The sequence below is a fragment of the Rhinatrema bivittatum genome, chromosome 5, assembly GCF_901001135.1.
Source record: "Rhinatrema bivittatum chromosome 5, aRhiBiv1.1, whole genome shotgun sequence".
Taxonomy (NCBI): Eukaryota; Metazoa; Chordata; class Amphibia; order Gymnophiona; family Rhinatrematidae; genus Rhinatrema; species Rhinatrema bivittatum.
Genome location: NC_042619.1, coordinates 198,598,796 through 198,611,205, shown reverse-complemented (window position 1 = coordinate 198,611,205; position 12,410 = coordinate 198,598,796). Strand labels below are relative to the sequence as shown.

General features: G+C 41.6%; 1 protein-coding gene across 1 annotated transcript in view; it reads right to left on the bottom strand.

Moving 5' to 3' along the window:
- The window catches only part of LOC115092410 (zinc finger X-chromosomal protein-like), a gene marked incomplete at its 5' end in the record, with an annotated part of 147,569 nt that extends 136,162 nt beyond the window's left edge, over positions 1 to 11,407 (bottom strand). Inside the window, one exon of the mRNA XM_029603243.1 lies at positions 11,335 to 11,407. Within this exon, the coding sequence (XP_029459103.1) occupies positions 11,335 to 11,407 (73 nt within the window). The remainder of the gene's footprint in view (positions 1 to 11,334) is intronic.
- Positions 11,408 to 12,410: the final 1,003 nt, after the last annotated feature.

Genomic DNA, 12,410 nt, shown 5'->3' with positions numbered 1-12,410 from the left:
TGCCTTTCACCTTTACTATTTTTCATGAAGCCCTGGCCAATTTGTTTTCTGAACTGGATGCCATTGGTCATATTTATGCAGATAATATCCAGTTTCTAATTCCTATTGACTATGGATTGAGTGAGGCAGTGGAGTATATGAACTGTTTGTCTATGATTTCTTCTTGGCTATCAAACAACAAGTTGGTGATGAATAGGGGTAATATTTGATATCCCACTAATCTTCTTGATTAGGCTTGCAGTGGATAACAAAGTTATTTCTGTATCATCTGCAGCAAAGAGCCAGGGAGTTTTGTTAGACTCAAGTTTTTAGTGGAATCATTTGTAGGTTTGCTGGCACAGAGACTTCTCTACATTTGAAACTGTGCAATATTTAATGCCCTTTTTCGATTTGCATGGTGTTAAAATGGAGGTGCTTGCTTTGGTCCAAAGCGTCTTGGACGACAATAATGCATTATTTATGGGGTTAACAGCTTGTCTTCTGCGCAAGCTTTAGCTATCACAGAATAATGCAGCAAGATTAGTGTGTGGAAATCACATTATTGAAGAGCTTGCACTGGCTGCCAATTGGCCAGAAATCGAAGTTTAAACTATTCATATTGATGTGAATAGTTTATATTCACATAAATTGTATATACTGCATCGGTTAATGAGGCACCTTAGCCCAGTTCTAAAACTGAAATATCAATAACCAACCCTTAACATTTATCGTTATAGTTATTTAATGTTCACCCACCAAGGTTTAATACTATATATGTTTAAATGTTCCCCATTAAGGTTAATGTTACAATGTAAAAGTAGTACGACTCCCCTGTCATACTATTCCAACTGTTTTAATGTGAACCGATGTGATGTACTCCAACGAATGTCGGTATATAAAAGCAAATAAATAAATAAATAAATGTTTCATTGCATGAGAGGTAATGGACCAAAGTATTTATAAGTATTGATAAGCTAGCCTGATATCAGCAGGGCTGTATTCTTACGTCCTCTCAGACTTCTCAAAGGGTGGAAACTGGTGTTTGAAAGTACCAGTCGATCTGCTATGTTAGGCAAGTATATGTGGCAGCTGCACCAAAATTATGAAATGATTTGCCTATTCATGTGAAAAGAGAACTTAACTATCTGAGGTTCTGTAAACTAGTTAAAGCACATTTATTTCCAGGGACATAACTGATTATAAAATGGGTTAATAGTTCCTTGGATGTATTGGCATGAGATGATTTCAGAATGAAATTTAGGGGCTGGGTCAATATGTTATCTGTTACCCGTGGTATTCAGATAGATAGTAGTAGGGCATTGGCTTTGTTTTTGTCTGTTTGTAATTGTTTTAAATTTTTTATGTCATCCTGGCTCCCGCCAGCTTTTCCAGAAAGCTGGGTTAGTAGGGAAAAAAGTAATTTTGTCTGTGTGGCGCTCTATTGATCCGCCCTCCTTCTGGGCTTGGAGCAATCATTTTCACGCTCTGATGAACATGGAAAATTTGGCGTCTCGAGAATCCCCATGCCACAGACGACAATTTCTCCGGATTTGGAATTCCTACTTGCAACATCTGTCACCTCGAGCACGCAGCCTGGTCATGAACGATTGACATTGGGTGGATTTTGATCTCTTGGAGCACACACAATTTCTTGGTATTGTTAAGAATTTGTCTCGCATTCGGACTTTTGGAAAAATTGGAGAAGGTGGGTAGGGGTAGTGGGGGAGAGAGGGAGCGAATAGACATGAGGTCTCTTGACCAGGGCTTGGTTTGTTCTATTGTAATAAGGTCAGAACCAAACCTGTTCCACTGTTGTAACTAAGTTGATGTAAGAACAAAACTAATAAAAATTGTTTAACCATAAATTTTTTATGTATGTTTTTATCGTAAACCACTTTTATTTCCTGTTTATAGGCTGCCTCTTCCAGTAAGGCGTTTATAGTTTTGTACCGGTTATATGGCATTTACATTTGTTAAATACATTAATTAATTAAATTATGTGAGTCATAAACACCTAAGTACTTGGCAACTGCTATTTGTGAGAGTGGCAAATCAGGGGTAAACAGTGCACGCACATTTGAAATTGAATATATGCTGCTGTCCTCATCAACTCACACTCTTGAGAAGGCCTCTTTCTAACCTAGCTAAGAAGCCTGCATCTGGCTCCCCATAAGCTTCAGAATCCTTCATAAGTCCCTCACCATTATTCATAAGACCATACACTCACTCACTCGACCTACATATGCCGTTACGACTGCACACTTCTATTAGACCTATAAGAGAGGCCTACAAAGGAACCCTTCACGCCCCCACCACCAAATCCACTCTTCGTATACCCACCAGGGAACGGGCCTTCTCTACAGCGGGACCATCCATCTGGAACACCATCCCTCCAGACTTCAGACAGGAACCCTGCCTGTTGACCTTTAGGAAAAAACTCAAGACCTGGCTGTTCCAACAAGCCTTTCCATAACCTGATCCTTTCTCTCATAATCCCCCCTTTAACTCCCCTTCCTCCCAATTCCTTGATCCTGGAAAGTCACAACCCTTTCCATTTGTTAATCCCCTTCCTGTATTGCCACTGCATTGCATCGCAGCCACTCTTACTCCTGTGTATATAATTTCTATATTTATAGAGTGTTCTATATGTGATCCATGGCTCAACCAGTATTTACCTTGTTAAGTTTATTTTGCTAAACCTCTGTCATCTGCACTTTCAGTTATCCAAGTTTCCACAACCCCTGTTTATTGTAACTTATCTCCTTCCTTATTGTTAATGTTATAATACCCCTATTCCATGTAAACCGATATGATATGATAAGTTTCATGAATGTCGGTATAGCAAAGAGCGAAATAAATAAATAAATAGATAAATAAATAAGTAAATAAATAAATAAATCTTCTTTTAGCTGGACTGAAGAGCTGGATACAAGAAAGAGGCATTCCAAATGCATTCTGGGGCAGGCCTAAGTTATCTGGCTAACTTAGCTGATTTTCAATTGTATCCAGCTAAATTATCCAGATTACTTTAGACTTGTTTCTGTCTTGGGTGACCGGATACCTTTTGAAGATATCCAATTAAATTGAAAATTATTTGGCTAAGTACACCGCCAAAATAAATAAATAAATTTATTTATTTAATTTATTTATTTATTTATTTTCTATACCGACATTCCTGTACAAAAATACAAATCATATCGGTTAACAATGAAACTTCAATTTCGCTCGAGGGCAGTACAAGGAACAATGTTGCCAGTTATGCTTTATTTTGTTGCCAGTTAACTGGCAACAAAATAAAGCCTAGACCTGTAACCCAGTTCTCAGCGCCCCCAAATATTTAATAAATCGCCCTGCCAGCGTAAGAAAATACCTTGCCAGCATTTTAACAGATATTAGGGGCAGGGGAGGTGGAGTGGCACAGGGTTAGAGGCTGTGGATGGTTAGAGGGAGGGTAGGAGGCCAGGATGATGCAGATTAAAATAACAAGGAAAGGGAGTGCCAACCTGTGGATGCTGGTTTTAGCTAATTGGGAGAGGTTTAGGGGAGTAGGGAGTCTTGGCCCGGCAGGGCCATTTTTTAAATATTTTGGGGATGACAATCAGGCCACAAGCTCACAATTAACTTTTTTGATTTTATTTAAATAGGACCACTTAACCGGATATCTTTTGAAGATATTACTCCTGGGGGAATTCTGCACAAAAAAATGTAAAATTCTGAGCACAAAAACTTAAAATTCTGCATACTTTATATTGGTCAAAATAACACAATTTACATGACAGTCTTTAAGTAATTATATTTTAAATGAATACAGAAAAAAGTTATCACTTAAAGATGCAGAATTTTAAATATTTTGAGCAGAATTTCCCTAGAAATTCACTGTAAGAGTGTCCCTTCCACTCGCTCTCCCTACTCCCCTGGCTACTTTGCCCTCTCAGGCCCCAACTCCTCCACCTGCCTGTATCTCTCCCGTCCACCTCTAGGCTCAACCCTTCTACTCTATCGCCACTCCCAGAGTTTGACCTTGTTCTCAGTACTGCCCCTCACACAGGCTTCCTCTGTCCCTCTCTCACACATGCTCCCTCTCTCTAGTACACATATACACCATCATACAGGCTCCCTCACTCTCTCTCACATACACACATTCAGAGTCCCTCTCTCTTGCACACACACATCCCCTCATACAGGGTCCCTCTCTCTTGCATACACACCCACACAAGCGCCCTTTCTCTCTCACACATACACACCCATACAAGTGCCCTTTCTCTCTCACGCACCCCTTCACACAGGCTAGCACCCCCACATACAAACAATCCTTTTTTCATACACACCAGCTCCCAATCTCTCACACACATACACACTCCTTCACAATCTCCTCATATAGGCTCCCTCTCTCTGGCACACACATTCAAGCACAACCCTGCTTACCTCCCCCCCCCCCCCCCCGTCTCTCATGTACCCCTGTTCTCTCTCACACCCTCCTGCTCACTCCCCTGCTCTATCTTTCACATACCCCTTCTCTCTCTCACACCCTCTCCTCCTTCCCCTCCCTCCCCCGTCACACATACACACACACACACACATACACACACACACACACTCACTCTCACTGGAGCTTTCATCTTTGCCGTGAGCAGAGTGCCCTCTGTTCACGGTACACTGGGGCCTTCATCTTCGCCGCAAACGAAGCACGCTCCGTTTGCGGCATGCCTGGGTCTCCTCTGTCATTTTCTGTGCAGAATTTGGCAATTCTGTGCAGGGAGGGAATTCTGTGCAAATTCTGTGCTCTGTAGTGGCGCAGAATTTCCCCAGGACTAAGATATCTGATTAGGTGGCAAGTTATCTGACCACTCAAGACCACATAACTTTTAACCTGTTTATATTCAACCATGGCCGGTTAGGTTTAAAGTTATCCATCTACATATAACCGGATAACTTTAGGCAAGTATATTCAGCAGAGTGTTTATCCTGCTGAATTTATGGGACAAATTATCTAACGTTAGTCACATAACTTGTCCACTCACCAGTTTACTGAATACTGGCCCAATGACACCATGACAGGAATGATTATCACCCTTTTGCAAAATTGAAAAAGGGTGTTCAATTGGTATCAAAATAGCTGGCTTGACCCTTGTTATCCATGTGAGTTTTTCCATAGCTACAATGCTTTCAGCTTTCTACAGCCAATAATTCCAAGATGGAGGGCATTCATTTTTCCATTTCATTACCAAGACAATTCTTGCTGTTAAACAGATATTGACATAATTGCTTTAGCCTAACAGGAGCACCGCCCTACACATCTTCCCCTAACAAGAAGACTAAGATAAACAGGAGTAAATTCAGCCTTGTGATCTTGGTGGGCAAGTTAGGTATGTCAGCTCAACAAAATGAGGCAATTCCACCAAATGTGAAAAAAAAGAAGCCAACAATTCTGCAATTATGCCAGCAAAGTAGAGAAACTGAGGAATCCCATTTGCTAATCCTAACAGAGGTTAGATCTGATCTTAGCAAGATCTTAAATTGTATATTCACCAAGCTATAGTGAATTAGCGCCATGAAAAGTATATTTCCAAATCAGTGGCCATAAAACCTATAATCCTACTCTCCCAAAACTTCTTCCCAGCACTTCATATGAGGAGAAGGAAAGACAGGCAAATCATTTTGGTTGCCCTTCTCTGCACCTTTTCTTGTCCGTTATATCTCTTGAGATGCAACAATCAGAACTGCACACACATGAACATAGGCATCATATTCTCATCACCAGTATATTATTGATGTGATAGATATTTGGTATGGCTCATGGGGGGCTGCACATACTGGGAGGGAGGGAAAGTCGGAGGGGTAATTAAGTGTAAAATTGTGAATTTAAATTTTGTATTCAAACATACACCTTTGAAATGTTGCAGTTTCTTGTTAATTTTCACCAATAAAAATGTAAAAAAAAAAGAACTGCACACAGTATTATAGGTGCCATCACACCATGGAGTGATAAAGTATTATGATATTCTGTTTTATTCTCCGTTCTTTTTGTATTAATTCCTAACATTATATTTACTTTTTTGACTGCCACTGAGCTGAGGATTTCAACGTATTGTCCATGATAGATAAATAGATCCCTATCCTGGGTGGTGATTCCTAATATGGAACCTAACATCATATAAGATCCCTATCCTGGGTGGTGATTCCTAATATGGAACCTAACATCGTATAAAATGAGTTTGCTTACCATAAAATGGTTCTCCATAGACAGCAAGATGAATTAACTATGATACTTGGGTAACATCACCTGACAGCATTGAATGGATCCATCCCTCCAGCTCAGTAAAGTTTTACTAATGGGCATGCATGGGAGTTCCCATGTACTTGCTCCTTCCTGAGCCCTTCAGTCCACTGTAAAGCTTACAGTAATTTTAGCCAGTTACTACTAATTGACTTTCCAGGAGGTGAGTGGGTATTAAGAATGGCTAATGCATCTTGTTGTCTATGGAGAATCCCATTTACGTTGAGAAGCAGACCTGAATTAGCCATAACACGTGGGGAGTCCAAGTTGTAGGTTGCGTAGCAGAGCACTAAATGAATAAGCAACCCGGCTCTCCCATGAAGAACGGACTGGGTGAATAGGCTGTACAAACTTGCTTCCTCAAAGTTAGTCACTTCTCGATAGATTGTCCAGATAGTAGTGAGACATGAAGGTGTAAAAGGATGACCAAGTTGCAGCTTTGCAGATGTCCTCAATGGAGATGGCTCTTAGGTAAACAACTGAAGTAGCCATGGCTCTTACTTGAGTTTGAGAATGTTTGTGATCTAAAAGCCAGCCAATGCATAATAATTGATGAAAGAGTCCGCCATCCAGTTGGACAAAGTGGGATTCATAACAACCATGCCCAGTCTGTTGGGATCACAGAAACTGAAAAGTTGAGAACCCGATGATGTAATGGAATTCTCCTCAGAAAACATGCTATGTTTTGCTTATAGTTCTGCAAATAAAAGGCCTTCTCTCCTTTATAGGATGTGGTCTTGGAATGAATGTGGGAAAAACAATACCTTGATTCCAGTAAAATGCAGAAGTTATTTTAGGTAGAAACTTAGGATGGGTGCAGAGCACCATCTTATTGCGAAAAAACTGCAAGTACGGAGAGTATGCAACTAACTCTGACTCTTCTAGCCGAAGTGACATTGACTAAGAACACCGCCTTCAAGGAAATGGACTCCAGCAACTCGTAGGGATGCTTCATCAGTTATATTAAGATGACACTCAGATTCCCATGGTGGTTTTGCAACCAGAGGCTTTGTATGCCACAAGCCCTTAATGAATTTTGATACTACAGGATGAAGGGAGATTGATTCTCCATCTACTAGAAGGTGGTAAGCAGTGATGACACTAATATGCACTTTCATCAATAATGTACGTAGACCCAATGAGGAGAGAGAAAACAAGTATTAAAGCTGGTCCTTGCGATTACAGGCGCACAGGTCTAGAGAGCCCACCTGATACCAAGATGAGAAATGCTTCCATTTAATTCCATATGCTCTTCTAGTGGTCAGCTTCCTAAACAAAATCACTATGTCCTCAAACTCCTTGGATAGAATATTCATACCATCAAGGTGAGAGAGAGGAGATTTGGGTGACATAGATGACCCTCAAAGGAGCTGGAGGGCAGATTGACTGATGAAGTAGAAGAACCACATCTGTCTGGGCCATGCTGGGGTGATGAGGATGAGTTGTGCCCGATCACTGAGCAGCTTCTGGAGGAAAAGCATATAGCAGATCTGCATCCTACTTCAGAAGAAAAGCATCCAGAGTGGATCTGAATTTGCTTTAAAGAATGGGACAAAATCTTTTGACTTTTCTGTTGCTTTCCAACCTCCAAATATTGAATAGCCTGTTTACCATGCTCATAGGGTCGAAAAACTACTGAGGCACCCCACTAACATATTGAAGATTCCTGAAAGTTAAGCTGCTTGAAGGAAATTCCTGTGACTAAGTCTACTCCCAAATTCTCGAAGATTTCTGGAAGAGAGTCCAAGATCCTGTGCCCCCTGAGAATAACCTGGATTAAATAATTAAATAATGAAAATTAATGGAACAGCTTTGCACAAGTGAAAGAATGTGATTTGAGCAAGCAAATTATGAGCAAGCAAAACAGTCCTTGGGTGACAGGCAGAAGCAGTTTGCGTAAAAACTTGTTGCGTAGAAACTTGCTGCCACTTCAAGGCCTAGCTACTGAGCGGGGAAAGAGGGAGTGTACCAAGATAACGGCATGTATGACATCATTAGTTTTAGTAGAGGCTTCAGTAACTCCAAATAAGGGAGCCATCCTGGAAGAGAAAAAAAATGATGCTGTCAGCCATATCTGTATATAAGACAATGATGTAAGTGAGCAGATTAGGCAGTAACATCACTATTAGATGCGCTGTGCTGCTACCAAGAAAGCTAATTATATATTCATTTCTTGCATTTTACTAATAAAGATTATTCATTAAGAAAAGAACTTGTTAATTAATCAATAAGGAATAGTAGCTTGAGATCTATTTAATGTTTGAGTACTTGCCAGCTACTTATGACTTGGATTGGCCACTGTTAAAAACAGGATGCTGGGCTTGATGGACCCTTGGTCTGACCCAATATGGCATATCTTATGTTCTTGATTGTCGGTTTGGATCAGAAATCTCTTTCCCTGAAGGAGACAAGTGAATACTCTCAATGCGTGTCGAATGGCTCATAGATCTAAGAGGTTGATCTGGAACAGATGTTCCATTGCCAAGTTCTATGAGTTCAGGAGCAGCTGGTATGCACACCCCACCCTCTGGTGGACATATTCATCACCAGCGTCACCTTATGAGATAAGAGTCAAAGAGGAAAATCCACCTCCAGGACAAATGGGTTCAGCCACCAATGGAAGGATGTTTGCATGTTAGGGTTTACCCTTTTGGAATGCAACAGGGTCTGACACAGCCGATCCCACTGACAGCAGATACCCTACTGGAGGGCATTCATGTTCAGGCAAGTCCTAGGGACCACATGCCACGGTCATGTGACTTAGAACAACCAGGGTTGCCTGGGCTGTAGTTTGTTCTTGCTGCAACAAGTCCTGGGCCAATTCCTGCAGACAGATTGCTCTTCTCAATGAGACAAATTCTCTCTCCTCCCACAAGGAGTCTATCTAAGTCCCAATGAACTGGGTGGAAACAAGGTTCGACAGCATAACTGACTATAAAGCCTAGGCATTTAAGAGCTGAATAAGGAGTTCAGCACCTCTACTGGAGAAGGGATTGTCACCAGCCAATTGTCTAGGTATGGGAAAACACATATACCCAAGACATAGACATGTCGTCGCTACCAACAAGCATTTCATGAAGACCCTTGAGGCTGAAGAGCAGAACCTTATATTGGTACTGCACTTCCTCCACCATAAACTTAAGATATTTCCAGTGTACCGGATGGATGGGAATGAGAGTGTACACGTCCTCCTACTTGGATGAAGGATAGAATGGGGTGGAGGACATTCATCTTGAACTTCTCCTGTAACAACCCCCTTGTTTAGTCTTTGTAAATCCAGGATACGTCTCAATCCCTCTTACTTCTTGGGGATAATAAAATAAAGGTAAAAGAATCCCTTGCCATGTTGCTCAGGAGGGACAAGTTCTATCACCTGCTGACTGAGGAGTGACTCCACCTCGAGATGAAGTTGAGCGAAGTGAGACAGATCCAGATTGAAGACTAAACATTGGTACAGCACTGGAAGTCAGGAGACCTGCAACCAGTAACCAGACTCAACAATCCTTGGTGATCTTCATCCATTCTTTGAGAAATAGCTGAATCTTCCCTATTACCAGACGAGTCGAGGTCTGAGATCCAGGCATCAAAAAACAAGGCCCAGCTTAGGCTAAGACTGCTGCTATTCCTTAGATTAACACCTCTCATACATGTGCCCTCTGGCCAGAAGCTGTTGCTGAGGTAGTGCATGTAGAACCTAGTAGCATTGAAATTGGTGAAAGGGACAGCTCTGAAAAAAAGCGTGCTAAATAAGAGAATTATGAATGCCTGGAGCCAGAAGGCTGCTTGGTGTCCCTTGAAAGAGAATGGATAACCACATGCTGCTCCATAAAATTGGGCAATGCTTTCTCTAACTTAGTCCTCAAAAAGATTATCACCAGAGCATGCGACATCGGCCAATTTATCATGGACATCTTGCAGACCATTCGACAAACCCCAATGACTGCTGCAGAAGACTTAGTCACCAATGTTCCCTCCAAGGAGTCACTAGGTGTGTGCTAATTTTTTTTCATGTGAGCAACAATTTTTTTAAAACAACAATTTTTGAGCACCAGTATTAGCGTTGCATTTCTGTATATAGCACAAAGTCAAAAACATGAGTATTGAATGCCACTCCAAAATGTATGAGCAATTGCTCATGCACTCAGTTTAGAGGGAACTTTGCTAGCCACTGCATCGAAAGACTCAAACAATGACCAGATAAGGTGCCTTTCACACTCTTCTTCCTCCAAAGGAGCCTGGGGATAACTTCCTGCTCCCTTATCCAGGGATTCCACAAGAGGCTTTAGTTTTGTTGATGCAGTTATGTAAAGTACTGAGCCATGTAATGTTGATGGGTCGCAATGCAGATGTTCAACATCAAACTCTGGAAGACTCTCTTCCCAAAATTGTTCATTAGTCTAGGGTCATTACCCAGGGATGTGTTGGGAGAAGATCTGGATCATCTTAGCCCACTTCAAAGCCAATTCTACCTCCGCTGACTGGTGGGGCAGTTGGACTATGCCAAAACCAGGAGTCTGTTCTACTTTGTAACTGAGATCCAGCTTTTTGGCTACGGGGGGGGGGGGGGGGGCAGGAGGATGGATTGTCCCACGTTCTCATTTATAGGACCTAAAGCATTTGATGTACTGGGATCACTGCTGGCTTGGAGAGGATTTCCAGAATCTGCAGCAACATGAAGACCTCTGTGCATGGGTCCTTATCCCTTCAGACATTAATTATGATGGCCTTCCCCAATTTTTCCAGAAATCAAGAGTAGGAGAGGGGATAAATGCTCCAGCAGATCAGGTAACAGGTCTAAGGGAATCCCTATAGACCCCTCTTCTGAACTGGAGGAGAAACACTAACCAATAACCCTGATGAAGATGACAATCAGAGCAGGGACTTCAGTTGTCTCAAAGGGGCTAAGTCCCAGGGGAGGTCTGAGCTGATCATGCCCTCCCATGCCCATCATGCTTAATTCTTTGAATGCTGACTTACTCTTCTGCAGAGTGGGACAGTTGCCAGTTGGAGATGTGCTAATTTACAAAGCTGGTAGCTCTGATAAGATTTCCCACAGCATGGAAGTGGAAGGGACTTACCCTTGTGGGAATAGATCCCCCATTCTGAACAACAGAGATTGAAGGTCCTCCTTGTATTTGGATTTTCAGAAGGCGTTTGACAGAGTCCCTCATGTGAGGCTTCTAAAAAGTCATGGGATAGGAGGCGATGTCCTTTTGTGGATTACAAACTGGTTAAAAGACAGGAAACAGAGAGTAGGATTAAATGGTCAATTTTCTCAGTGGAAAAGGGTAAACACTGGAGTGCCTCAGGGATCTGTACTTGGACCGGTGCTTTTCAGTATATATATAAAAATGATCTGGAAAGGAATACGACGAGTGAGTTTATCAAATTTGCAGATGATACAAAATTATTCAGTGTAGTTAATCACAAGCGGATTGTGATACATTACAAGAGGACCTTGCAAGACTGGAAGACTGGGCATCCAAATGGCAGATGAAATTTAATGTGGACAAGGCAAGGTGTTGTATATAGGGAAAAATAACCCTTGCTTAGTTACACCATGTTAGGTTCCATATTAGGAGCTACCACCCAAGAAAAAAATCTAGGCATCATAGTGGATAATACTTTAAATTCGTCGGCTCAATGTGCTGCAGCAGTCAAAAAAGCAAACAATGTTAGGTATTATTAGGAAGGGAATGGTTAATAAAACGGAAAATGTCGTAATGCCTCTGTATCACTCCATGGTGAGACCGCACCTTGAATACCGCACCTTGAATACTGTGTGCAGTTCTGGTCGCCACATCTCAAAAAAGATATAGTTGTGATGGACTGAGATATTAAATTGCCCCTAGTACTGATGGCAATAAGTGCTACCCCACACTGTTCAACAAGTGTGTCACTGTTTGAAATGATGAGAAGCAGATAAATGGTTGTAAATTCCAGCTCACTTACTACCTCACACAGAGCTCCTCTGCAAAAGCGAGGAATTGCAATGCCCTGGTCTGATATCCAGATAGACTAGATTAGTCTTATTGTTAGGTCCTCTCAACATAACAAGTACATGCTTATGGGACATGCATGTTCACAATGGGCTGGATTTTAAAAATTACGCACGGGCATAGATTTGTGCGCACAAATCTACGCCCAATTTTAT